We start from the raw sequence: 24,765 nt of genomic DNA, 5'->3' as shown, positions 1-24,765 counted from the left end.
GCACACATGGCACGTGGTAATGGCTCTGTGGGTTTAATGGGTGAAATTCTGATTGGAAGTTGCAAATGCAACTTTAAGGGTAGGTGGTGATGTTTAATGCATGCAATGTCATAGGCAACTTTCAAAACATGGGGAACATGAAGGAAAAGGTCATTAACGTTTGGGAAACAGTGTCAGAGCCCTGGGAGGTGGGATGGAGGAGGAGGAGGAGGGGTGTGGGGAGATGGAGCGGGCTCCTCAGAGCTGTGACAGTTGCTGGACTGATGAGGTCTTCCAGGTTTGGTATCTCTCTGAGATGAGAGGCTGAGGTGGGAAGCAGCAGGTTTGGAGGACTCGGTGAGGCATTTGGGTGTCTATGGGACATCCAGCTCAAGACTGGGGTGTCTCCAGCAATAGAAGATTCTGGAATCTTTCAGGGTGAGTGTATGGCAGAATGTGGGGAAGTGTCTGGAATTCCCTGGAGAGGAGAACATTTGAGTAGGAGCAGAGAAGTGAGTCAGGGAGTCGGTGGGGTGGTGGGGGTGGGGAGAGGATGGAGAAGCACCAGGAGCTCCTGCCTCAGGACTGTGAGCTGGTGACTTCCTTTGTGTTCCCTCCAGACTCTTTATTATGAGCCCATCGTAACAGTCCTGTCAGGAACCGGCACTGCAGAGCCTCTGGTGAAGCCCAGCTCCTCAACTTCTGTGTACACTTGGCTCACCTCCCTTTTGTGGTCACAGTGCCACATTCTGTGATTGCCTTCTGTCTTCACAAGACCTGCCTTCTGGACATTATACTTTCCTCCACTCAGTCACTTAACTGATTTCATTTCTGCTTGTCACCTTTCTCATGCCCCTGGCTTTTCCAAATAGTTCTGCCCACTCCCTAGTGAGCCAGGCTCCCTGCTGCAATGTCCTAGAGGGGGAACCAAGGGTGTTTCCCATCTTTTCTCCACTTCCTCCCCTTTCTTCCCTCCTCATCTGTCTGAGCAAAGGTCCAGCACTGGCAGCAGCTGGGGGAAACACAGGGCTGGCCGCCCTCCCAGCCACTGCACATCCAGGTCCCCCAGTTGTGGGCCAGGTACAATGGTGCACCTGTCAACAGGTGGCACTTGGGGCAGAAAGCCCTGATTGGTTGCATTTCTTGATTTCCATGGTGTAAATATTCCCACCACCATCAATTTCAAGCTGCTGCTACTAAGTCACTTCAGTCGTGACCGACTCTGTGTGACTCCATAGACAGCAGCTCACCAGGCTCCCCCATCCCTGGGATTCTCCAGGCAAGAACACTGGAGTGGGTTGCCATTGCCCTCTCCAATGCATGAAAGTGAAAAGTGAAAGTGAAGTCACTCAGTTGTGTCCGACTCTAGGCGACCCCATGGACTGCAGCCTACCAGGCTCCTCCATCCATGGGATTTTCCAGGCAAGAGTACTGGAGTGGGGTGCCATTGCCTTCTCCCAATTTCAAGCTACCAACAAGATATTACTGAATGCAGAACTGGGGGCAGATGGGAAGCAATGCGCTGTCAAATAATATTTCTAGCAAGCAGACACAACAGGTGTAGACAGCCTCAAAAGCAAATATAATTACAAAATTCAGTCAAATAATTGGGAAGTTTTGAGTATTTGTTGCTTTTTAAAACATAACTTATTCTAAGATTTTATAATTGTTAATATGATGACTGTTTAACAACTGCTTTGCAAAAACCAAAACAACAGCTTTGCAGAATTCCTTAAAACTTAACAATTAGATCTTGTAAGCAGTACAGACTGGCTTCAGCCAACCACTGGGTGCCATATGGGCCAGGAGGAGAAGTGGAGACCCCAAGCCCCAAACTATAGTGCATTCTTACCTGCAGCCTCTCCCTGCCCGGGCTGTGTGGGTGGCAGGTGACAGGTAGCAAGCCTCCGCAACCCAGGAGGAGCAGAGCTGGGCCCTGGGCACCCCTCCCACCTGTAGACATGCAGTTTTCTGGCCTGGGCCTGTGGGCTCTGCGCATACCCAAGCCCCAGGCTCTGGACATCTATCCAAGTAACCTCCAGAATGAGGCAGTCTGAGTGGTGCAATTTCCTCTGCCCTAAAAAGTGTGAAATACTGCTCAGAATGTAGGCTTGCCCAATTACCCACAAAGAAAAACCAGAAGAGGACAAAGCCTCTCTTTCTAAGCTTCTCTTTATATCAGTGGGCTACAAAGCAGGTCGTGCTAGGTCTGAAAGGACATGAGATGGAGATGACTTGAGGCGTGCAGCTCATCCTGTGGGCATTTCTGGACATGGAGAATGAAAAGCATCAGTGAGCTAATTTGACCTGTTCTAAATGTGCACTAGATCTTGGGGACTCAGAGGTGGTGACCTAACATGGTAGAAACCTTGTGTTGGCTACTCCAGGAAATAGCTGAATCTCTGACTTGATGTTCCTGTGTTCTTGCCAGTGACCATTGTGAAGCCTAGATAAAAGGGGTCACCTTCTCACCACATCCTATATGTGCCTCGGGCCCTGGTTTATGGTGTTAATAACTAAAGGTATCTTCTCGCTCATAATCACATCCCATCACAAGCCAACCCATTGCACCTGCTCCCTCTCAAGCTCACTTTCAGAACTGCACCTCTATTTGCAGCTTTTCCACATTCTCTCATGGGGTCTTCCTTTGAGTGTGGGGTTTGTGTGCTCTGATATTTAAGCACAGGAAGGCCAGGACTTCGTCACTCACACATTCATTCATTCCTTTGTTCAGTGGGGAGTGGGGCTGGGGAGGAGGCAGGAGGATGGAAAGGTCTGTCCAACTCTAAGTGGGGGCACAGCTCAGGGAAGGCTGCACCCTAAGTGGAGGCAGAAGGAGAGGCAGAGGGAGGCAGGAACAGAGACCAAACCCCTGTTTCTCTCTGCTTTCAGACCTTGTGCCAGGGTGTACCTGCCTTTGTAAACAGTAAAACAGTGTCTGAATGCTAGGTGAGGTAGTTATTCATTTTCTTTGGACTGCAGGTTACTCCCAGAGAATGTTTCCATGGATTTGCCCGCCTCAGGACAGCCTCACCTGTGTTTCCTGCCTTGAGGTAAAGACCTTTTTATTCCTTTATTCGGAACAAAAAACATTAATATGTTGTTTTCTGCCCTCCCTCTAAAAAAAAAAGCAGTTCTAGCTGTATTCCATCTAGCTGTATGGTGGCTTAAAGTTTTGATTTCTCATTATTTAACATTGCTTACTTGCAATATTTGGGGAAATTTAGGAGAAGGCAATGGCACCCCACTCCAGTACTCTTGCCTGGAAAATCCCATGGACGGAGGAGCCTAGTAGGCTGCAGTCCATGGGGTTGCTCAAGAGTCAGACACGACTGAGCGACTTCACTTTCACTTTTCACTTTCATGCACTGGAGAAGGAAATGGGAACCCACCCCAGTGCGTCACTGGGGTCGCACAGAGCCGGACACGACTGAAACGACTTAGCAGCAGCAGCAGCAGCTGAAATTCAGGCATAGCCAGTTGGAAGGCTCAGGAGCAAGGTTATGGCGCTATCTACTGGTAACATCTAAGTATGACAAAGTTGAACTTGCATTGAGCCTCTTGCGTAGGTGAAAATGAGTTGATTTTTAAGTGAAGTACAGTTGATTTACAATGTTGAGTTGAATATGAGTTTATTTAAAAGCTTAAAATGGAAAGTGTGTTGTGTTGAATATGAGTTTATTTAAAAGCTTAAAATGGAAAGTGTGTGTGCATCAACATATGCAGATAACAAGTTAATATAAAAAACCTCAATGGAAAAATGAGCTCAGAAAAATGTATGAGACATAAAGGGGTACTTCATAAAAAAGGATATCCATTGCATGATGAATTTATGAAAGATGGTCGACTTTTCATTCTTGGAGACTCCTGGGGGAGGAAGAGATGGGATGGAGGGCCTCAGACCAAAAAACCAACAAAAACAACAAAAAACAACCTTCCAAGTAATTCAGATTTTATCCACCAGGGGGAGGACTTTGACTTTAAGTTGCATCAGTTCAGTTCAGTTCAGTTCAGTTGCTCAGTCGTGTCTGACTCTGCGACCCCATGAATCCCAGCACGCCAGGCCTCCCTGTCCATCACCAACTCCCGGAGTTCACTCAGACTCATGTCCATCGAGTCAGTGATGCCATCCAGCCATCTCATCCTTGGTCGTCCCCTTCTCCTCCTGCCCCCAATCCCTCCCAGCATCAGAGTCTTTTCCAATGAGTCAACTCTTCCCACGAGGTGGCCAAAGTACTGGAGTTTCAGCTTCAGCATCATTCCTTCCAAAGAAATCCCAGGGCTGATCTCCTTCAGAATGGGCTGGTTGGATCTCCTTGCAGTCCAAGGGACTCTCAAGAGTCTTCTCCAACACCACAGTTCAAAAGCATCAATTCTTCGGCGCTCAGCTTTCTTCACAGTCCAACTCTCACATCGTACATGACTACTGGAAAAATCATAGCCTTGACTAGACGGACCTTAGTTGGCAAAGTAATGTCTCTGCTTTTGAATATACTATCTAGGTTGGTCATAACTTTTCTTCCAAGGAGTAAGCGTCTTTTAATTTCATAGCTGCAGTCACCATCTGCAGTGATTTTGGAGCCCCCAAAAATAAAGTCTGACACTGTTTCCACTGTTTCCCCATCTATTTCCCGTGAAATGATGGGACTGGATGCCATGATCTTCGTTTTCTGAATGTTGAGCTCTAAGCCAACTTTTTCACTCTCCTCTTTCACTTTTGTCAAGAGGCTTTTTAGTTCCTCTTCACTTTCTGCCATAAGGGTGGTGTCATCTGCATATCTGAGGTTATTGATAGTTCTCCAGGCAATCTTGATTGAAGCTTGTGTTTCTTCCAGCCCAGTGTTTCTCATGGTGTACTCTGCATGTAAGTTAAATAAGCAGGGTGACAATATACAGCCTTGACGTACTCCTTTTCCTGTTTGGAACCAGTCTGTTGTTCCATGTCCAGTTCTAACTGTTGCTTTCTGACCTGCATAAAGATTTCTCAAGAGGCAGGTCAAGTGGTATTCTCATCTCTTTCAGGATTTTCCAGTTTATTGTGATCCACACAGTCAAAGTCTTTGGCATAGTCAATAAACCAGAAATAGATGTTTTTCTGGAACTCTCTTTTTCCATGATCCAGCAGATGTTGGCAATTTGATCTCTGGTTCCTCTGCCTTTTCTAAAACCAGCTTGAACATCAGGAAGTTCACGGTTCACGTATTGCTAAAGCCTGGCTTGGAGAATTTTGAGCATTACTTTACTAGCATGTGAGATGAGTGCAATTGTGTGGTAGTTTGAGCATTCTTTGGCATTGCCTTTCTTTGGAATTGGAATGAAAACTGACTTTTTCCAGTCCTGTGGCCACTGCTGAGTTTTCCAAACTTGCTGGCATATTGAGTGCAGCACTTTTACAGCATCATCTTTCAGGATTTGAAATAGCTCAACTGGAATGCCATCACCTCCACTAGCTTTGTTCGTAGTGATGCTTTCTAAGGCCCACTTGAGTTCACGTTCCAGGATGTCTGGCTCTAGATGAGTGATCACACCATTGTGATTATCTGGGTCATGAAAATCTTTTTTGTACAGTTCTTCCATGTATTCTTGCCACCTCTTCTTAACATCTTCTGCTTCTGTTAGGTCCATACCATTTCTGTCCTTTATCGAGCCCATCTTTGCATGTCTTTCCCACTCTGTTGTTTTCCTCTATTTCTTTGCATTGATCGCTGAAGAATGCTTTCTTACCTCTTCTTGCTATTCTTTGGAACTCTGCATTTAGATGCTTATATCTTTCCTTTTCTTCTTTGCCTTTTGCCTCTCTTCTTTTCAGAGCTATTTGTAAGGCCTCCCCAGATAGCCATTTTGCTTTTTTGCATTTCTTTTCCATGGGGATGGTCTTGATCCCTGTCTCCTGTACAATGTCACGAACCTCATTCCATAGTTCATCAGGCACTCTATCTATCAGATCTAGGCCCTTAAATCTATTTCTCACTTCCACTGTATAATCATAAGGGATTTAATTTAGGTCATACCTGAATGGTCTAGCAGTTTTCCCTGCTTTCTTCAATTTGAGTCTGAATTTGGTAATAAGGAGTTCATGATCTGAGCCACAGTCAGCTCCTGGTTTTGTTTTTGTTGACTGTATAGAGCTTCTCCATCTTTGTCTGCAAAGAATATAATCAATCTGATTTCAGTGTTGACCATCTGGTGATGTCCATGTGTAGAGTCTTCTCTTGTGTTGTTGGGAACTGCAAATTCAAACCACAGTTAATTGTCACCATTTACCCTCCAGAATGGTTAAAATTAACAATAAAAGACTGTCAGTGCCAAGTTGGCAAAAATGTGGGGTTATGGGTATTCAAATACACTGCTGCAGGGAGTTGTTCTGCATTATCTGAAAAAAAGTTGAACAAATGGCTTAATCTGTAGCATAGCAACCTGACTCCTTAGTATATACACAACAAAAATATATGCCCATGTACCCTAAGATGCATACACATTGTTAACAGCATGAATGAAGCAAAGCTGAAATCAAAATTGCAGGGAGAAATATCAATAACCTCAGATATGAAGATGACACCACCCTTATGGCAGAAAGCAAAGAAGAGCTAAAGAGCCTCTTGATGAAAGTAAAAGAGGACAGTGCAAAGTTGGCTTAAAGCTCAACATTCAGAAAATGAAGATCATGGCATCTGGTCCCATCACTTCATGGGAAATAGATGGGGAAAGAATGGAAGCAGAGACTTTATTTTGGGGCTCCAAAATCACTGCAGATGGTGGCTGCAGCTATGAAATTAAAAGACGATTACTCCTTGGAAGAAAAGCTATAACCAACCTAGACAGCATATTAAAAAGCAGAGACATTACTTTGCCAATAAAGGTCTGTCTAGTCAAAGCTATGGTTTTTCCAGTAGTCATGTATAGATGTGAGAGTTGGACTATAAAGAAAGCTGAGCACTGAAGAACTGATGCTTTTAAACTGTGGTGTTGGAGAAGACTCTTGAGAGTCCATTGGACTGCAGGGAGATCCAACCAGTCCATCCTAAAGGAAATCAGCCCTGAACATTCGTTGGAAGGACTGATGCTAAAGCTGAAACTACAATACTTTGGCCACCTGATGCGAAGAACTGACTCATTTGAAAAGTCCCTGATGCTGGGAAAGATTGAAAGCGGGAGAAGGGGCCAACAGAGGATGAGATGGTTGGATGTTATCACCCCCTTGATGGACATGAGTTTGAACAAGCTCTGGGAGTTGGTGATGGACAGGGAAACCTGGTGTGCTGCCGTCCATGGAGTTGCAAAGAGTTAGACATGACTGAGCGACTGAACTGAACTGAACAGCATAACTGGTAATAACCAAGAAGTGGAAACAGTTCAAATGTCCGTAAACAAACAATAGGCTAGATAAAAAGAAAAAAACTGTAGTATATTAATGCAATGGAATATCTAACAGCAAAACAAACAAAAGCAAAGCGCAGCCCCTTAGCAACAGCTAGGTGAATTTTAGAAATGTAATATTAAAAAGAAATTGGACATAAAACAATGCCTACTATGTCATAATGATTGTATAAGTCAAAGAGGCAAGTCATTTTATGGTGTTGGATGTCAGGATGATGGTGTGGAGGATGAAGGCAGAGATCAGGACTGGGCTGGGGCTGATGATGTTTTATTTCTTGACCTGGTGGTTATATGGGTGTGTTCACATTGTGATCATTTATCTTTGATTTGAGCACTTTAAAAATAACACTTTTTAACTGTGTTAATAATTTAACCCTTCATTTATAAAATTAAAAAATAAAAATAGTTAAAGGTGGAAAGGTAGAGTGGGATTCCTAACCAGGGTAATATAGGCAAAAGTGTGGAAGGAAGGTATCAGAAACTCAGGCTTTTGGCTGCAAAAAAGGTTCCAGGTAATTCAGATTCTTCCCACTAGGAGGTCTGCTTCTCTTTCTTCTCTCAGATTCTTGCCCTAGGCGAGCATTTTGTTTGGGTGTTTTTTTTTTTTTTTTAACGCTTGAAGTATTTCCATAGGGGGAATTTTCATGAGTAGAATAATTTGGTTGAAGGAAGGGTATGGCCATTTTAATGTCTTGTTTTATAAACTGTCAGACTGTCCTCCCGAAAGACTGTATTAACCTATAGCAACTCAAGAATGCTCCAAAGTGTGTGTTTCTAAAACAGGGTTTTAAGAGTTTGTGGATTTAACATTGGCAAAATGGTATGGAAGTGGACTAATTTACATTTCCTTAGTTATTAGTGAAACTAAACATTTTCCTTTAAAATGCTTAATAAGAATTCCCTCATACATACTGGCTGGTCAGTGTTTTCTCTGCCTATTTAGGAGTTTGTTTTTTCTATGGATCTATATTTGATCTTTATATATTTTATTAGCAAATTTGTATCTGTCACAATTATCACAATTCCTCCAGTTCTCATGGTTACTTTTTTCCATCTTAATTTTTATTTTCTTTTGTAATACACTGTGGTTATACCTTTCCATTTTTTTCATCTATTTTTTTTAAAAGTACTTTAATGGTAATAATATATATGTCACCAGAGGAATGGTGGTTTTCTTTTTTTTTTTTTCCAAGACTTTCTTTTTTTTTTTTGCTTTTTATTTTTTTTATTTTTAATTTTATTTTTACTTTATTTTACTTTACAATACTGTATTGGTTTTTCCATACATTGACATGAATCCACCACGGATGTATACAAGCTCCCAATCCTGAATCCCCCTCTCCCACCTCCCACCCCATATCATCTCTCTGGATCATCCCTATGCACCAGCTCCAAGCATCCTGTATCCTGTATCGAACATAGACTGGCACTTCGTTTCTTACATGATAGGTGGTTTTCTTGATTATTGTTTTCTCAAGGGAAAGGATTCAGTTCAGGGACATAGAGTTTTAAGTAACAAAATGTTTGTTTATTTACTTGTTTGACTTAAACACCAAATTTATTTTCTCAGAATTTTGGAGGCCAGTAGTTCAAGATCAAGGTGCTAACAAGATGTTTTTTTTAATTACTTATTTTATTATGGTTAGAACACTTAACATTTAACATAATAAAATGTTAAGTGTGTAAAATACAATATCATGATCCATAGGCACAATATTGTTCGGCAGATCTCTACATATTATCCATCTTGCATAACTGAAATTTTTCAACTGTGATTATCAACACTCCATTTATGCCTTTCCTCAACCTCTGAAAGCTGCAATTCTGTCGTTTATTTCTATGGGTTTGGCTCTTTTCCATATTTCATGTAAGTGGCATCGTGTGTTTGTCTCCCTGTGGCTGGCTTATTTCCCTTAGCATGATAGCCTTCAGGTTCATCCATGTTGTCACGTATGGCAGAGTTTCCTTCTTTTTAAAGGCTGGATGGCAGTCTATTGTATGTATATGCCACACTTGCTTTATTCTTTCATCTGTTTATGGACAGTTATGTTGCTTCCACATTTTGAGTAGCAAGAGTTTTAAAGAAAAGGGAAAGTACCCTCTCAAGAAAGGATGAGATCCGGCTGTCTGGAAACCAGAAGCAGCCCCGCGTGGGGTAGGGCTGGGTGTGTTAAGAGTGCTGGTGCCTCCCCATGTCATTTGACTGGCAAGTTAGTTAGCTTTAGGTTATATAACTTTTCTCCTCATGTGCAGGTGCTTTCACGGGGAAACCCATGGTGGTGATCGTGGGGGTCAAAAACTGCAGTGCTAATTTATTACAAATACAGCACAATGAAGCCCAGGTTACTTTGAGTCACCTTTTAGGTCTTGGTACTTGTGTGCCAATGTGTGCTGGTGGTTTTTTTCTTGCCTGGTCATGATATGCCTAGATACCTAGCAGGGGTCCTTGGCCACAAGAAAGAAGGTCTTTGGCATGTTCTCATCACCAGAGTCCAGGTGGAGGAGAGAAAGATGACCCAGTTCAGGATAGTGCATGGACCCACTCATGTTTGACTACCTAACATACGTATGCTGCTGCTGCTGCTATGTCACTTCAGTTGTGTCCGACTCTGTGTGACCCCACAGACTGCAGTCCACCAGGCTCCCCTGTCCCTGGGATTCTCCAGGCAAGAACACTGGAGTGGGTAAACATACATATATTTCTTCCTAAATTAAGGTAAAATGTGTATTTCTTCTAAGTAGTGTTTCCCAAATCAGTTTCCTCTTATCTCTTTTAATGTTAATGCATTTTCTGAAGGGGTTCCATGGTCAAAGAATATTGGAGAACAAAGAATTAGACAAAAACTAAACAACTTCCTTTATTACATTACTTATCAGATCATAAATATGGTAGTTTATTCATTGAACAAAATATGTATTGAGCACCAACTATGAGGCACTAGTGAACAAAGAGTCAAATGTATATTGTGTATTTCTAGGTGAAGGACATGGTAGATAAATTTTCTCTAATGTGTTTGAGCAAAAAGTTTTTATATCAGTCATTAATCTTTTATATGATTCCACAGAATATCCTGATCTGGAATTTTTGCCGCATGATGTGAAAGACAGGAATCAGCTTTCATTTTTTCCTAACAGACTCATCCATATTCCTTAGCAGAATTTGTTAAATGTGATTCTTCTTTGTGTGGTTTCATTGTCTTCTACTCATTGAATATACATTTTCCATAATTTGGGGATTTGTGGCAGAGTTGCTTGTTTCATTGGTTCATATTTCTGAACTGTGTGTTGATCATGAAGGAATTGTTATTCAGTCGCCAAGTCGTGTCCGACTCTTTGTGACCTCATGAACTGCAGCATGCCAGGCTTCCCTGTCCCTCACTATCTCCCGGAGTTTGCCCCAAGTTCATGTCCATTGAATCGGTGATGCCATCCAACCATGTCATCCTCTGTTGCCCTCTTCTTCTTCTGCCTTCAGTCTTAGCCAGCATCAGGTCTTTTCCAATGAAAATAAGGAAATAGCTGTATCCTAAAAGGGACAAGAACTTTCACTTTTCCCACCTTTAATTGTTGCTAAGATGAAGTGGTGCCCTTGAGCCGCAATTTCCCTAGGCATCTGCCAGCAAGAGCTGCGCATCTCTCAGAAGAAGCATGAGAGCAGAGGGTATAATGTCTCTGGAGTCTCCTCAGCCCATTCAGCCACCGGGAGGGCTGGACCTGGCTGGAGCACGAGTATCTGGAGTCAGAGCAGGAAATTGATAGTTACCGAGTGCTTACCATGTGCAAGCCACATTGCATGTAAGGAATATTTAAGGAGAAAGTAAGGAAGCCAGAAGCAGCAGCAGAGAAATGAAAGGAGAACCAGGAGGGAATACACACAGACTGAAGGAGGTGAGTTCCTAGGATGGGGTGGTCAACAGAGTAAAAACTTACAATCTATTCTTGGTAAAACAACAACAACAAAAAAATCAGCCTATAATGCAGGAGACTGGGTTCGATCCCTGGATTGGGAAGATCCCCTGGAGAAGGGAATGGCTACCCATTCCAGTATTCTTGCCTGGAGAATTCTATGGACAGAGTAGCCTTGTGAGCTACAGTCCATGGGGTCCCAAAGAGTTGAACACAACTGAGCAACTAATACTTTTCACTCTTACCATATAATCCAGCAAATCACAATCCTTAGAATCTAACCAAAGGAGCTGAAAACTATGTTCAAACAAAAAACCTGCTCTTGGATGTTTATAGCATTTTTATTCATAATTGTCAAAACGTGGAAGCAATCGAGATGTCCTTGAGTAGGTGAATGGATAAATAAACCGTGGTACATCCAGACAATGGCACATTATTCAGCACTAAAAAGAAAGGAGCTATCAAGTCATGAGAAGACATGGAGGAAAGTTAAATGCATATCACCAAGTGACAGAAGCCAACTTGAAAAGGTTACGTACTATGTGATTCCAACCATATGACATTCTGGAAACATCGAAACAATGGAAACAGTAAAAAAAAAAAAATCAGTGTTTGTCTAGAGTTGGGTCAGAGGAAGGATGAACAGGTAGAGCACAGATTAATGGTGAATACGTGCCACTATAAATTTGTCAAAACCCACAGAATGTACGTCAAGAGTGAACCCTAAAGTATGGACTTTGGGTGATAATGATGTGATGTGTCAATATAGGTGTTTTTGTCATTGTTGGATTTCTGTTTTGTTCTGTTTTTTTTTTTTTTTTTTGCTACACTGCGTCTTCCTTTTTGGTGTACAGACTCTTTGATGTAGTGAGTAGCCTTCTCTAGTTGTGGCACGTACAGGCCTGGTTGCCCTGCAGCATGTGGGATCTTAGTTACTGGACCAGGGATGGAACCCACATCCCCTGCATTGGAAGGCAGATTCTTAGCCACTGGACCACCATAGGAAGACTCAATGGACATGAGTTTGACCAAACTCCAGGAGACAGTGAAGGACAGAGAAGCCTGGCATGCTGCAGTCCATGGAGTTGCAGAGAGTCAGACACGACTTAGTGACTGAACAACAAGAAGTAACAAAAAGAACAAAGCATCACTCACAATCTGGTCATGTGGGTTAAGTCATCACTCACTGACAGAATGTCCTAAGGGAGATTCAGGATGGAAAAACAGGGTGACACATTCTGTACTCTGGATACACCAGTCCCTGGTAGTTAAGATGCATATCCAAGGAAGAATTTCAATGATTCCAGATTCTTGCACCTTCTCATATGTAGAAAAGCATGAAAATCATTAACCGGGGATGTCTGTTCTTTGTGATTAGCAGTCATCTTTTACCAAAATGTATGCTGGATGCATGTATTTCCCAGCCAAAAATTTTACACATATACTGGCTCTTCCCCTAACTCTTTGAAGTAGTCCCTTCAAAGCTAGTAAGACGCTATTTTCTGGGGTGAGGGGATGTTGACAGTGAGAGAGACTCTGCATGCAGAAAGTAAATGGGAAATCTCTTACCTTTCTCTCAATTTTGCCATAAACCTAAAACTTCTCTAAAAAAATAAAATCTTAAACCTCAACCTTGCAGATCCAGTGAGAACTCAGCAAGACAAAAGAGTTCGAGTTACTGGCATGAAAGATGACTAAGATGATATTCCTAGATGATATGAAACTGAGTCCCCCTAAAACCGAGTACCCTGGCCAAGTTTATGATTAACCTCTCCATCCAAAACTTTATTCTCTTTTTTTGTCCCACACTTGTCCCCTCAGGATTGAGGAGTATCAAAGAAAAGGGGAGACCGAAAGCTAGCGGGACCCTGTGAAGCCCTCCCAGATACAGTCCCCTCCATGCGACCCACGTCCTTACTGTTTGTAGAAAAAGGCTTCAGGGTCCTAGACCTTCTTTAGTTTCAAAGGGCAGATTCAAAGACTTCCTAATTAGGGAAGAGAGGGAACGTAGAAACAAAGGAAAAGCCATCAAAAAACAATATGTGTGCTTATTCAGTCTTGCCGGATTTTTTGCGAATCCGTGGACTGTAGCCCACCAGGCTCCTCTGTCCATGGAATTTTCCAGGCAAGAATACTGGAGTGGCTTGCTGTTTCCCTACTCCAGGGGATCTTTCCGACCCAGGGATCAACCCATGTCTCCTGCATTGGCAGGTGGATTCTTTACCACTTGCCACCTGAGAAGCCCCTCAGGAAGCAATGTACAGCAATTCAAGAGTCCTGGTTCCTCCTCAAGGGCTGCATGTACCAATCTGATACATAGGCTTGAGTTGTTCTGTAGAAACTAAGGCCCTGACCTTGGGCCTAGTTCACAGAGCTGAATTTGGACTGACTGCGGGCAGGATCAAAGCCCTCTCTTTTCCACTGCACCACGCTGTCTCGCCTTAGTGTCTCACCCACAAAGTGTACAGGAGAAGAGGCACGAAGAGCATAGCCCCTTGGGGTCTTTATTTGCAAAACCTTCTAGAGAGCCTCAGGCAGTCCTGGGAGACGTGGGGCCAGAGATACGGTAACCTGTTCATCCAGTTGGACAATCACTGATGAAGCAGGCACAGTCCTGCTAGGTCCCTCTTCTCCCATGTCCATCCCACCCATGCAGGTGGGTTCTTGCAATGGCCCAGGACAGTGAGCCCAAGCCCTCCTGACCCTCCGAGAGCACCGCACAACATTGCACTTGATAACCCATGTGGCCAGTCACAGCTCTAATCACATCATAAAGGGTAAGAGAGTGGACACTGGAGCCTGATTGCCTGGATTTGAGTCCCAGCTCAAGGTTACTGGCTAACCTTAGGCAAGTTTCTTAACCTCTCCCTGCCTTAGCTTCCTCACCCATAAAAATGGGATTATAATAACTCATAGATTTGTTTGGTAGGATTCTCAAAAACCTGAAAAGCTTTTAGAACAGTTAACTACCCCAAGTGAAAATGAGCATGTCTCTACATGAAATGGATTAAGAAAAAAATAAATACTTGAACCTTTTAGAACAAGGCCTGGTATATACAGTCCTAAGCACTCAATCAGTGTTTTAAAAATAATAATAACATTTATTATCATTATTTTTGGCCATACCATGTAGTGTCTTAGTTCTCAGACCAGGGACCAAACCTGCACCCCTGGTGGTGGAAGCACAGAGTCCCAAACACTGAACTGCCAGGGAAGTCCCTATTATTATTATTCAGATAGCCAGACTGAGGCATAGAAATATAAGAGTAACTTGTCAAATGAAACATGTATAGAATAGCTGGAACCAGAACTGGTTCTTGTGCCTTTTAATCCAGTGTACTTTGTATACTTGGTTATATGCTTTAACACTAAGATTACTGATTTAAAATTCATCGATTATCTGAAAGTAGCCTGAGCTGTTCCCCTATGCAGAAAATAATCACTTTGTTAATTCATCTTTTTTAAAGTCTTTTATAAAAACAAACTGTCATCAAGAAGACTAGAATTGACAGGAACCAGCTCAGTTCTACCACTGCATTGGACTCCAAGAGAGATTATCAGGCTATACAAGTGATAAAAACTGCTGGTTGTTAGCACCAGTTTCAGTTCAGTTCAGTCACTCAGTAGTGTCCGACTCTTTGTGACCCCATGAATTGCAGTACGCTGGTCCTCCCTGTCCATCACCAACTCCCGGAGTTCACTCAAACTCATGTCCATCAAGTCGGTGATGCCATCCAGCCATCTCATCCTTGGTCGTCCCCTTCTCCTCCTGCCCCCAATCCCTCCCAGCATCAGATTCTTTTCAAATGAGTCAACTCTTTGCATGCAAAGAGCACCAGTGTAGTTGCAATTAATTGCATAACTGTCTTGGGTGTTTCAGAAAAGTGTCTAATTTCTGTTGCAGTCTTAAAAAGATAAAACCATAAATACTTGCATAGCAGTAGTAGAATCACACATATCCTAAGTATCAAAAACCAATCTGGAATATTTTTATAGAAGAGTGGGTTTCAGTGGCATTACAGAGAAGAGGTTAAAACATTGGCGGTGGGGATTTTCAGGGCGCCTTAAAAAAGTTTCTGGGTATAAATTGATATTTGATGATGGTATAGTTTCCAACCGGGGGAACATTTATGCAGCCCTCCGGTGTCTCTAACGTTGGAGATTGGAAGAGCAGACCTAGGTCTCACCCAGGGGGCTTGTGGGTAATCAGACAGTGGTGGCTTTCCAGGGTGATGGTGACAGAATGAGGGAGGTGAGCACAGAGGTGTGTGTGTGTGTGTGTGTGTGTGTGTGTGTGTGTGTGAGTTGCTCAGTCATGTCTGACTTTATGCGACCTAATGGACTGTAACCCGCCAGGCTCCTCTGTCCATGGAATTCTCCAGGCAAGAATACTGGAGTGGGTTGCCATTTCCTTGTCAGGGGATCTTCCTGACCCAGAGATCAAACCCAGGTCTCTTGTATTGCAAGCGAATTCTTTATTGTCTGAGCCACCAAAGAAGCCCAGAGAAGGGGCTCCTAATAGGGAAGGCAAGGAAAGCTTCTTGAAAGAGATAATGCCTGAGGAGTCTTTAAGGATGAGTTGATTTTTGTGAGGTAAACAACTTGAGGAAAAGGTCTTCCAGATAAAGAAGGAGACGAAGGAGCAGAGGATAAGAAAGTCTGTCTTGTTCTGGGTTTGCAAGATGCAATGCTCAGCTCTTTTTTTTTTAAGTCTGCATTTGTGAAGAAATTAACCTGCAGTAATTAGGATAGCTGATATTCGAGTTTTGTGTGTTCTTAAGACTTTGATTATATTGGTCATTTAATTCTTGTAAAAGTCACATTAAGTAGAGACACTTATTGTCCCCATTCTGCAGATGGAGAAACTGAGGCACAGAGAAGTTCAGTGATTTTCCCCCATTCTTCTGGAGAACCAGGATGGTAACCTAGTCAGACTTTGCCTTTGTGCGAGCTCACAATGAGAGCATCTGTTTGGTTTGGAGCTACCTAGTAACTAACCCAGATAACAACCAGATTATACCCACTCCCAAGCAAGATGAGATCAACTTTAGCTGATAATTCCATGACTTGAGGGAAGTTCATTCTCTTCTTGAAAATTTCTATGAATTACCAGAGGCTTGTGTTTTGTTTCCTGTGGGTTCACATTCTCTATGCAGCATTTCTGAGCTGTTTCTTCGTCTCTATCCCGTCTTGGTGATGGACAGTTGGTGGGTACAGGCCCTTCTTAATTTAACCCCTTCCTCCCCCAGCCAAACCATGCATGAATTAAAATTTGGGGGGTTGTTGAGACCAATAGATGCCATGGTATGTTGACTGTAACATGGAGTTCCCTCCCCTTCCCGCTTCACAAGCAAGACCAGCTGTGGGCTGGGAAATGCAGTGTCCTGACCTTAAAGGAGTGGCTGGCTGCAGGGCAGGAGGCGTCCAAGGCCTGTGGCCTGGATCCCAACCCTTGCCAGTCATGGCCTTGAGGGCTGAGGAATAAGGAGAGGAAGGGCCAGGGAAGGGAATATGCTGGGACCCGATTCAGTGCCATCCTGGTACCTCAATTAACAAACGGTAAACTTTTGGCTGCTTTCTTGCTAATCATGCAAGTAATTATATAAGGTTGAACGTTCCCTAAACTATTATACTTCTCTTACTTTTATACACCTATTATCTAAAACCTGGCTGTGATTGCAACTGCATTAGTTTATATTGCATCCCTTTAGTATTACGTTTACATGTTTTTGTATTACATGTGTGTAACTATATTTAGGAGTCATCTGTGATTTCTATTCCTGAATTACTGCTCGACCTATGGGACTTTGGGCAAGTCACTTAATTTTTTCTGATCTCAGTTTCTTCACTTGCAAAATGAAGATTATAATTATCTTCAGAGGACCATCATGAGGATTAAATAATACATAAAAAAGTGCATGGTAGAGTGTCTGAAGGGCAGTAATGGATCAGTACATGTTAGCAATCATTATTTCTCCCATCAACCAAGAGCTGACTGTAGTTTGGCTGATGTAGGGGAGGTAGGATGGCAGTAAGCAGTCATTAATTAGAAGGATTTTGTATTTTTACCCAAAGGATGGATTTCATCCTACAGTTTTTCAAGCCATCTCTAGTGGGAGTGGGATCTATCTGTAGGGGTGACAGTATAACCCAACATACTCTCCAAAAACATAATAGAGTTTAATTTCCTGTGTAACTTTAAAAAATACATAGGAGTTTCATGCTCTATTCCGTAATGTGTTCAGTGGTACGAAGGTGGCCTTCAAAGAGCAATATTTAGTTGAATGATTATAAAATCAGCATCTGGAAGGAGTCTCAACCTATTCTAGAAAAAGAGAAAATTTCCAACCAACAGAGCCAACTTTTTGAGATGTCCTGATTTCAGTACCATGTCATCTTAAATTCAAGACTGCTTCTAAGATCAAATATATATATATATCAATGATTAAAACACTCTACATTCTGTAATACTTTGTCTTAGGGATTAAAAAAAATATCCTGGGCTTTGGAAAATGTTCTTACACAAGAAAGCAAAGAGAGGATGGAATATGCTTGTGTTCTGAAAATACTGAAACTTTGGTCAAGCTGTAACTGATTAAAAAACCTGTTGGAACTAGGATTTGCCTTAGCCTTCACAGTTGAATATGATAGATTAGTGAATGGAAGTCCAGGAAACTCTTACCTTCACCCCAGTTTTGAAGTTCGAGGCCAAACATTCAATGTAATCACTGTTCAGAGGTAAATATATCCCTGTTACCTTTATGCTGTTAGCAAGTTTCTTTTGGAAAGGATATAGGGGAATGGTGATAGGAGAAGGTGCGGACAGGCTGACTTTCCTCAATCCTAGGAAAGTCAAGGGAACAGTCTTGCTCTAAGGCTAGCCTTGCTTCATGAAGTCTGTAAAAGTTTCCTATTTAAAAAAATCCCAGCAATTCCAGCAGCACAGTTTTTGAGGAACTAGCCTACTGTGTTCCTCTTTTGCTTGGCAAAGTAATAAAGCCACTTTCTTTCTCTTTCAAAAACAAGGAAACAACAACAAAAAAATCCTACACTCTTAACAAGAAATACCTCAGTATATTTTGGAGAAAAATCTACCCATACACATCTTCTCCATACTGTCAGCATTTTGTTAAAATGAAAAAAAGTATTAAAAAAAAAAAAAACCACCACCACCACAACCCACAAACCACTGTGCAGAAACTGGGAAGTGAGTCACAGACAATAGGAATTTAAAAGTCAAACCAGAACAAGTCTTTGAAGAGTCCAGACCAGGATGCATGGAAGCTATTTGGTAACTTACAAAATATCATCTTCATGTTTGGTAATACCCACAGGCCAAGTTTACAGTTTATGTCCTGTGAAAGTCACATGAGAGCCATAAACCAGAATGCTGCTTGAAAATGATGAGCTCATTGGTGATACTTCACTGAACCTTACAATTTTAGGAGGTTTAAACATCTTATCTCCATGATTCACTAAGAGATATTTAGTCATAGGCTTCATACTTTCTATATATGCTTCATTTATTTCACAGCTTATAGCAATTATAGAAGATCATAGTTGGAACTGAAATATAACCCCAAAATATTATTCTAATATATTAAGCAAGGCTGAAAGTTTAGCATAAACAAGTTTATAAGATTGGTACCCCAAATTAAGATTTTAATATATGACATAAACCCCAAAAATAAAACATCAAAAAAACAGAAATAGACCAGAGTATGTCACAAAGAGTATGTAACATATAAGTGCTTACTAATATATCTAAAACTGTATTATTATTTTCAAAAATAGTTGTCTTTTACTAGCTGGGTACCTGAAAAACTTTAAAGGACATATTCTTTTAAAAGCCTTATAAGCAATTTTCAATTTACTTAGCAGATAAAATGTTATCTTTTTGTTTGTGAACTCCCAGGTAGCACCAACTACATAAGGTATTCAACATGTATATATTTTTATTTCATTCATTTTTGGGGTCATAACTTATGTGCAAAATTTTAAAATTCAGGTGAATAAGCTTTATGTTGAAAAGTATTCTTAAATGGTGCTGGTGATCATGGTGCTGTAGAAAATGGCTTTGCTGCTGAATATTATGTAGAACATATGATGATTGAAATCTTGCTACCCTTTCTCTATATTTTGGCCCCAGACTCCAAGGGAGATAAAGAAAAGACAAATGATAAAGGGAGGAGAAGATCTTTTGGTGACTCAGCTGTCAGATCAACTAATCACAGGAACTTCCAAGCAGGCTGTTGAGAGCTTGCTGCATCCATTTATGCTGTTATGGTCCTAAAATGGCACAACAGGGCACACCAGAAGCCAGCAAACTTTTCCTATGAAGGGACAAGCAGTAAATATATTTGTCACAACTACTCAATTCTGCCACTGTAGCATGAGTGCAGTTGTGGTGGAATGAGTATGGCTGTGTTCAAGTAACTTTATTTACAGACGCTGAAATTTACCTTATGTAATTTTCACATCATGAAATATTACTGATTTTTTAACGTTAAAAAATGAGAAAACCACCCTCAGCAACTTGGGCCATACAAACAGATTGTGGCAGATGGGCCAGTGAGGTGTGGTGTCTGAGCCCTGGTGTGAAACAGTTGGAGGTCCTTGGGGCACTAAGCTCACACTTTCCGATGGACCTCACCAAACTCACTCCCACAGCAGCTTCTTTCTTTCTTTTCTGCCGTTGTTGCTGGGCTGCAGGGACATCAAAAGGGGCTCATATGGGAATTCCCTGGAGGTCCAGTGGTTAGGGCACCCCACTCCCACTGCGGGGGTCCAGGCTCATCCCTGGTTGGGGAACTAATATCCTGTGTGTAGCATGGCCCCCCAAATTTTTTTAAGAAGTGATGGATATAAAAAGATAAAAGTTATTTCAATCTCTCTTTTATCCTCTCTGAAAGATTTTCTTCAGGTGTATTTCTTAAACATCTAAGAGGCCATTAAATTGGAGATTCTAAAACTAGATAGCTTAAAATCTATTTTTCAATGCTTTTCTTTCTATGAAGATTACATTTTGAGGCCTATTATGATTATTTATTCAATTTTAAATACATAGAATTTTAAGGCACTGTACACTTTCATTTTTTTAATAAACCACATGGCAAAACAATACTTTAATAAATGTATAGGAAATTACAATTTGAAGATTGCAGATTCAGTACATATACATATACTATAGTTTGATTTTAAATTACATGGACAGACTCCAGCTTCAAAATCTTTCTAAAATCAATCTTTATGCAAAATACCTGGTTTCTGAAAGTGTATATGGGAAAGTATATACAATTTCTTCAAGTGTGATATGGCTTACTTATTAACATGTATTTATTTAGAGAAGCATAAGCTTTCCAAATATACATTATCTTTCAGGTGCAAAGCTGACATACTGGCACATTTTAATTTTGTTGCAGTTATTTCAGAATATACTTAATTGTAATATTTAAACTGACACTGTCATAGGTTTAACTGGGAAAGTCTTCTTAAGTGTTTTCCAATCTTACCAAAAATTAGAAAATGTTTGTTGGTCATCACAATTTGACTAGAAGAATGGGTTAAATCTTTTGAAAGTGAGAATCCAATGACTGGCTGGCTGGAATGTGTAATGGAGGGGCACACACACAATTTAACACTGAGGACTTCCCACGATGCTTCTTCTCTACAGTTTGTGTGCTCCTACTGGCATCACAAGCAATATCCCTGGCTAGCGATCAGTAACATAAATGTGAAGCCCTGTCTGGTGGGATTCACAGGACGGATCTGTAGCTAGGGTTTGCAAATGATATCGTGGTTAGAGAGACATTAGGCATAATCAACAATTTGGGGGATCAAGCTGGCCTCCCCTCAACAGAGCATACTGCAAAGTGTCACTTTGCATTTGTGACTAATAATACCCAGCTGGCTCCTAAGTGAAGCTTGATTCAAAGACAAACTGAACCCGATGAACTAGTCTTGTGAACACATTCTGTAACTTTAAATTTACTCTATGTAAGGCAGAGGCAACAGCAAAAGTGTCTAAAACCTTATTCCAAAGGGGCTCAAATTCTATATAAGAACACCTTATTTCATTGAACCAACTGAAGAAAACACATTTAGCCAACTGTGCTTGTTTCAGAAGTGAGCGCTTCTCTGTGGTGAGAGTGGTTATTTGAATCTTAGCAGTGATCCTGGCTTGCGATTGTGCAGCGCATCTACCATACTTACCATAAAGCTCGGCATGCAGAAAAATTTGGATCAGGAACAATCAGCAGCTTAAACAAAGGTTCTACCCTACCCAGAAACACATTTATAAGTGGTGCTTTGTCTCTGAAGGATGGTTTTTCCTCATATTAAAATGAAAGGGAAGCTCATATATCTGATCCTGCCTGTGTCTATTCTGGGAAAATTCTACTGAAGACAAACATTCAGTGAGGACACCTGAGCTCAAGATGTAGAACCAGAACACGGAGACTCCTAAGAGCAGGAAACTAGTTTTAGAAAATGGGAACGAAGCACCCCAAGTGGAAAACAGTAAAATAAGAAATCTAGTGATTTGGCAAGCAGTACTGATGGGAGCTGCAAGTTGTGAAAATCCAGGCTCACATTACACAGGGAATAGCTAATGGAAAATGTATGGAGGAATTCTGTCGCTTCTGGTTCTGCATTTCAAAGCCCTCTGAAGTATGCCTTATGCAACTATATTCCCCATGTTATATTTCTAAAGCAGTATGGTCATTAATGAAACAATAGGCCATGAAAGTTAAAATGCTGCATCTGGCCAGAGCTATGGAACACAGGTTATACACATAAGTAACTCTGATTATTTGCAAATAATAACCAAAATACACCTCACTGAAGAACTGCCCAGTTTTTATGTTGTGATCTGTTTTCCTTATGCAAAATTAATAATGCTAGGTGTTTATACAAACAGCCACTGCCTTTGCTGGACAATGGAGAGCCCTTTTTGACAGCTGGCTGAGGAGTATAACTAGGGGCTGTAACTAGGCGGGGGAAGGACAGACCAATTGTACAATTCCTGGTCATATCTGCTAAGTTCACATCCTTCTCTGTGGGTCTTACAAAGTTACAAGTTAAATCTATCAATTCTCAAATCTTATACTCCCAGTGAAGTACCAGTACAAAGTCTATAGTCCTTGCTACAAAAAGCAAAGCATAGGAAAACTTCATGTGTTTCTCATTTTTAGGAGAACACTGTAAGATTTACAAAAGTTTTTGGTCTTTCTGCGTTTTACAAAAGGATCCTTTCAATCCTCAAATGTATTTCAGACTATTTCATCAAGTAACTTTCCAAGGAATGGGTTATTTATGAAAAGTCAGACATAGCTATTTAAGATAAAGGAAAATTTATAAGAAACAAGCTGGGTAGCTATGAGGAACAATTTGCAAATACGGGGAAATCTATTAGCATAATTAATGCATATTATTTTTCCTTCTCTTGCTAAGTGCGCAAAGTCTACAAGTGCCCAAATGTCCACTGAAATGCCTCTCATTTATTCTTACTTGCTCTCTGTATTTTAATTTTATATTTATTTTGATTTCAACAGCTTATGTGCTACTGAAATTTTTGAAACATTCAAATCTTTTTTTAAAAATAGATTCACAGTAAGAATCTCATAAAGTTATTATTCAACAAACACGAAGTTTTATTAGGAACCATTAATCCTCATCTACCCTTTTACTGGATACTGTCAACAATAAATTTTGGGGTAAATCCAGGTTTTATCTTAGGTTTATTACATAGTGAGGTATTTGGCAGAAAGATAAAGCGTGTGTCCTGTTCATTTATATCAGGAGTCATCTGCATGCCCATCTAGGATTTCAGTTCACAACTTGCTTGGTACACTGCTGCTCTACTCTGATTCTGAGGAATCAAGGGACTGTATCTGTTCTTGGTATACGAAACTGTTCTTCTTGAAAATGGATTTCTAACATGCATAATCTCAAAACCAACAGTTGCAAAATGAAACATGAATCTTCACAGCTGCCTCTTTAACACAATCGTTACCAATTAGTTGCCTCTGCTCTGAAAACTTTTATGTTTAGCCTCCCCACAACAGATTTAATGTCTATCCCCATTCCCCTGCTTCAAAACACAAGAACACACAAGGTCAAAAACCCTTGAAAATTTTGTCTTCTCAGAATAATATTTTCCCCCAGTCCCTTTGGGCATTTCTGTTATGATATTATTATTGGAAAAACTTCAAAATTATATCCTGGGATTTCTGGAGTCCGCGGAGAATCCCTAACCCGTACCATTGATCTGAAATTCTTCCTGGAGGAACGTGGTTGGTCTACACATGAGAGGTGGAGGGCACACTGAAACTTAGTTTCCCAGAGTTCTACCCTGAAAGGGCTCCCACAGATTAACTGGTATGGAAGCAGGAAGGAAGGTACCAAGCAACTTCCTGTACAAAAGGCAAGGCAGTTCTTAAAAGGACAGAGGGTCATTGTTTACCTTCTGCAGTCTCTTGCTGTTCTTAAAATAATTCCATGAACAAGTGATTTCAGGAAGACTTAAATCTGAAACCCCACACCCCATTGTTACTCCTAAGTTTTTTTTTCAAAGTATCATATTATAATTTGAGTTTATGATTCACTTCTGCTATTCAGAATAACACAGAAAATATCTCCTAAACAATGTAATATCAGTGGCCACAATATGTAAATATTTGATTCTGATAAGATTACAAATAACCAAAAATGCTAACTGTGAGATACAAAACCCTGTACTATCTGGGAAAAGGTGATTACAAAGTATAACAGTAAGATTCAAACTTATTTGTGAAATAAAACATTTCTGAAACTCTAGGAATACATGCTTATTCCACTCTCTGGATAATTAGTAGTACTTTGAGAAATTTGGTAAAAAGAGAGCTGGGTGTCAAATTCAAGAAGCTGGGTTCAAGATTACATAATAAAAAAAAATCCGTTTTCCAGCACTGGCTTGATATAAAAATGGTCTTTAAAAAGGATTTTTAAATGCAAATACTGAATTCTTGATGCTTTCTTTAAGACATGTACTGTCATAATTAGTGAAGTACGGTCTTGGATTGTCTTCTATGAGGTATCTGTAGAGTCATGTCTCATTCTGTAAACAGTGTTTTAGAAACATCTTCACATGAGAATCATGGTGAAGTCTCATTTTACCATTAAACAGAAACTAGCACTGACAGGCTGGAGTGTCTGTTTTGAGAGACTGGTGCTTGATAGTGACACTGCTGTCAGGGATTCCATTCCTCACTCAGGTGTGCATTTATTGCTCTCACATCTGTGACTGCAGGATAAATAAGGCAGCAGTCTCTCATACATACACAGTTAGGAACTGGGACTCTGACAGTTTGCACAAGTTCTTTCCACTTCTTGCCTGTAACTCTGAAGCTGAATAGTACATTTATACATGCCAAACGTGTTCAATAATAAATGCTTTGCTTTGGACTGTACTTCCTCCCATTTAGATGAACTTCCAGGAACTGCAATATCAAGAAAATATCATTA

General features: G+C 41.0%; 1 protein-coding gene and 1 long non-coding RNA gene across 4 annotated transcripts in view; one reads left to right on the top strand and one right to left on the bottom strand.

The window, feature by feature from the left end:
• The first annotated feature begins 238 nt into the window (after positions 1 to 238).
• The window catches only part of LOC106991282 (uncharacterized), a 39,214-nt gene continuing 14,687 nt past the window's right edge, over positions 239 to 24,765 (top strand). Inside the window, exons 1-2 of the long non-coding RNA XR_003589922.3 lie at positions 239 to 417; positions 2,962 to 3,032. This is a non-coding gene — a long non-coding RNA (uncharacterized LOC106991282). The remainder of the gene's footprint in view (positions 418 to 2,961; positions 3,033 to 24,765) is intronic.
• Positions 3,915 to 24,765, bottom strand: part of SLC30A4 (solute carrier family 30 member 4) — a 55,920-nt gene continuing 35,069 nt past the window's right edge. For 2 of the 3 annotated variants that reach the window (XM_060418650.1, XM_060418649.1), the window contains exon 8: positions 3,915 to 6,206. In XM_060418650.1, the coding sequence (XP_060274633.1) occupies positions 6,022 to 6,206 (185 nt within the window). In that variant the 3' untranslated portion in view covers positions 3,915 to 6,021. Of the gene's footprint in view, positions 6,207 to 18,764; positions 24,741 to 24,765 lie in introns of those variants that run through there. The other variant, XM_004010647.6, reaches the window with a different exon arrangement.

Source organism: Ovis aries, chromosome 7 (assembly GCF_016772045.2).
Source record: "Ovis aries strain OAR_USU_Benz2616 breed Rambouillet chromosome 7, ARS-UI_Ramb_v3.0, whole genome shotgun sequence".
Classification (NCBI taxonomy): domain Eukaryota; kingdom Metazoa; phylum Chordata; class Mammalia; order Artiodactyla; family Bovidae; genus Ovis; species Ovis aries.
This window is presented reverse-complemented; position numbering and strand designations above follow the sequence as displayed.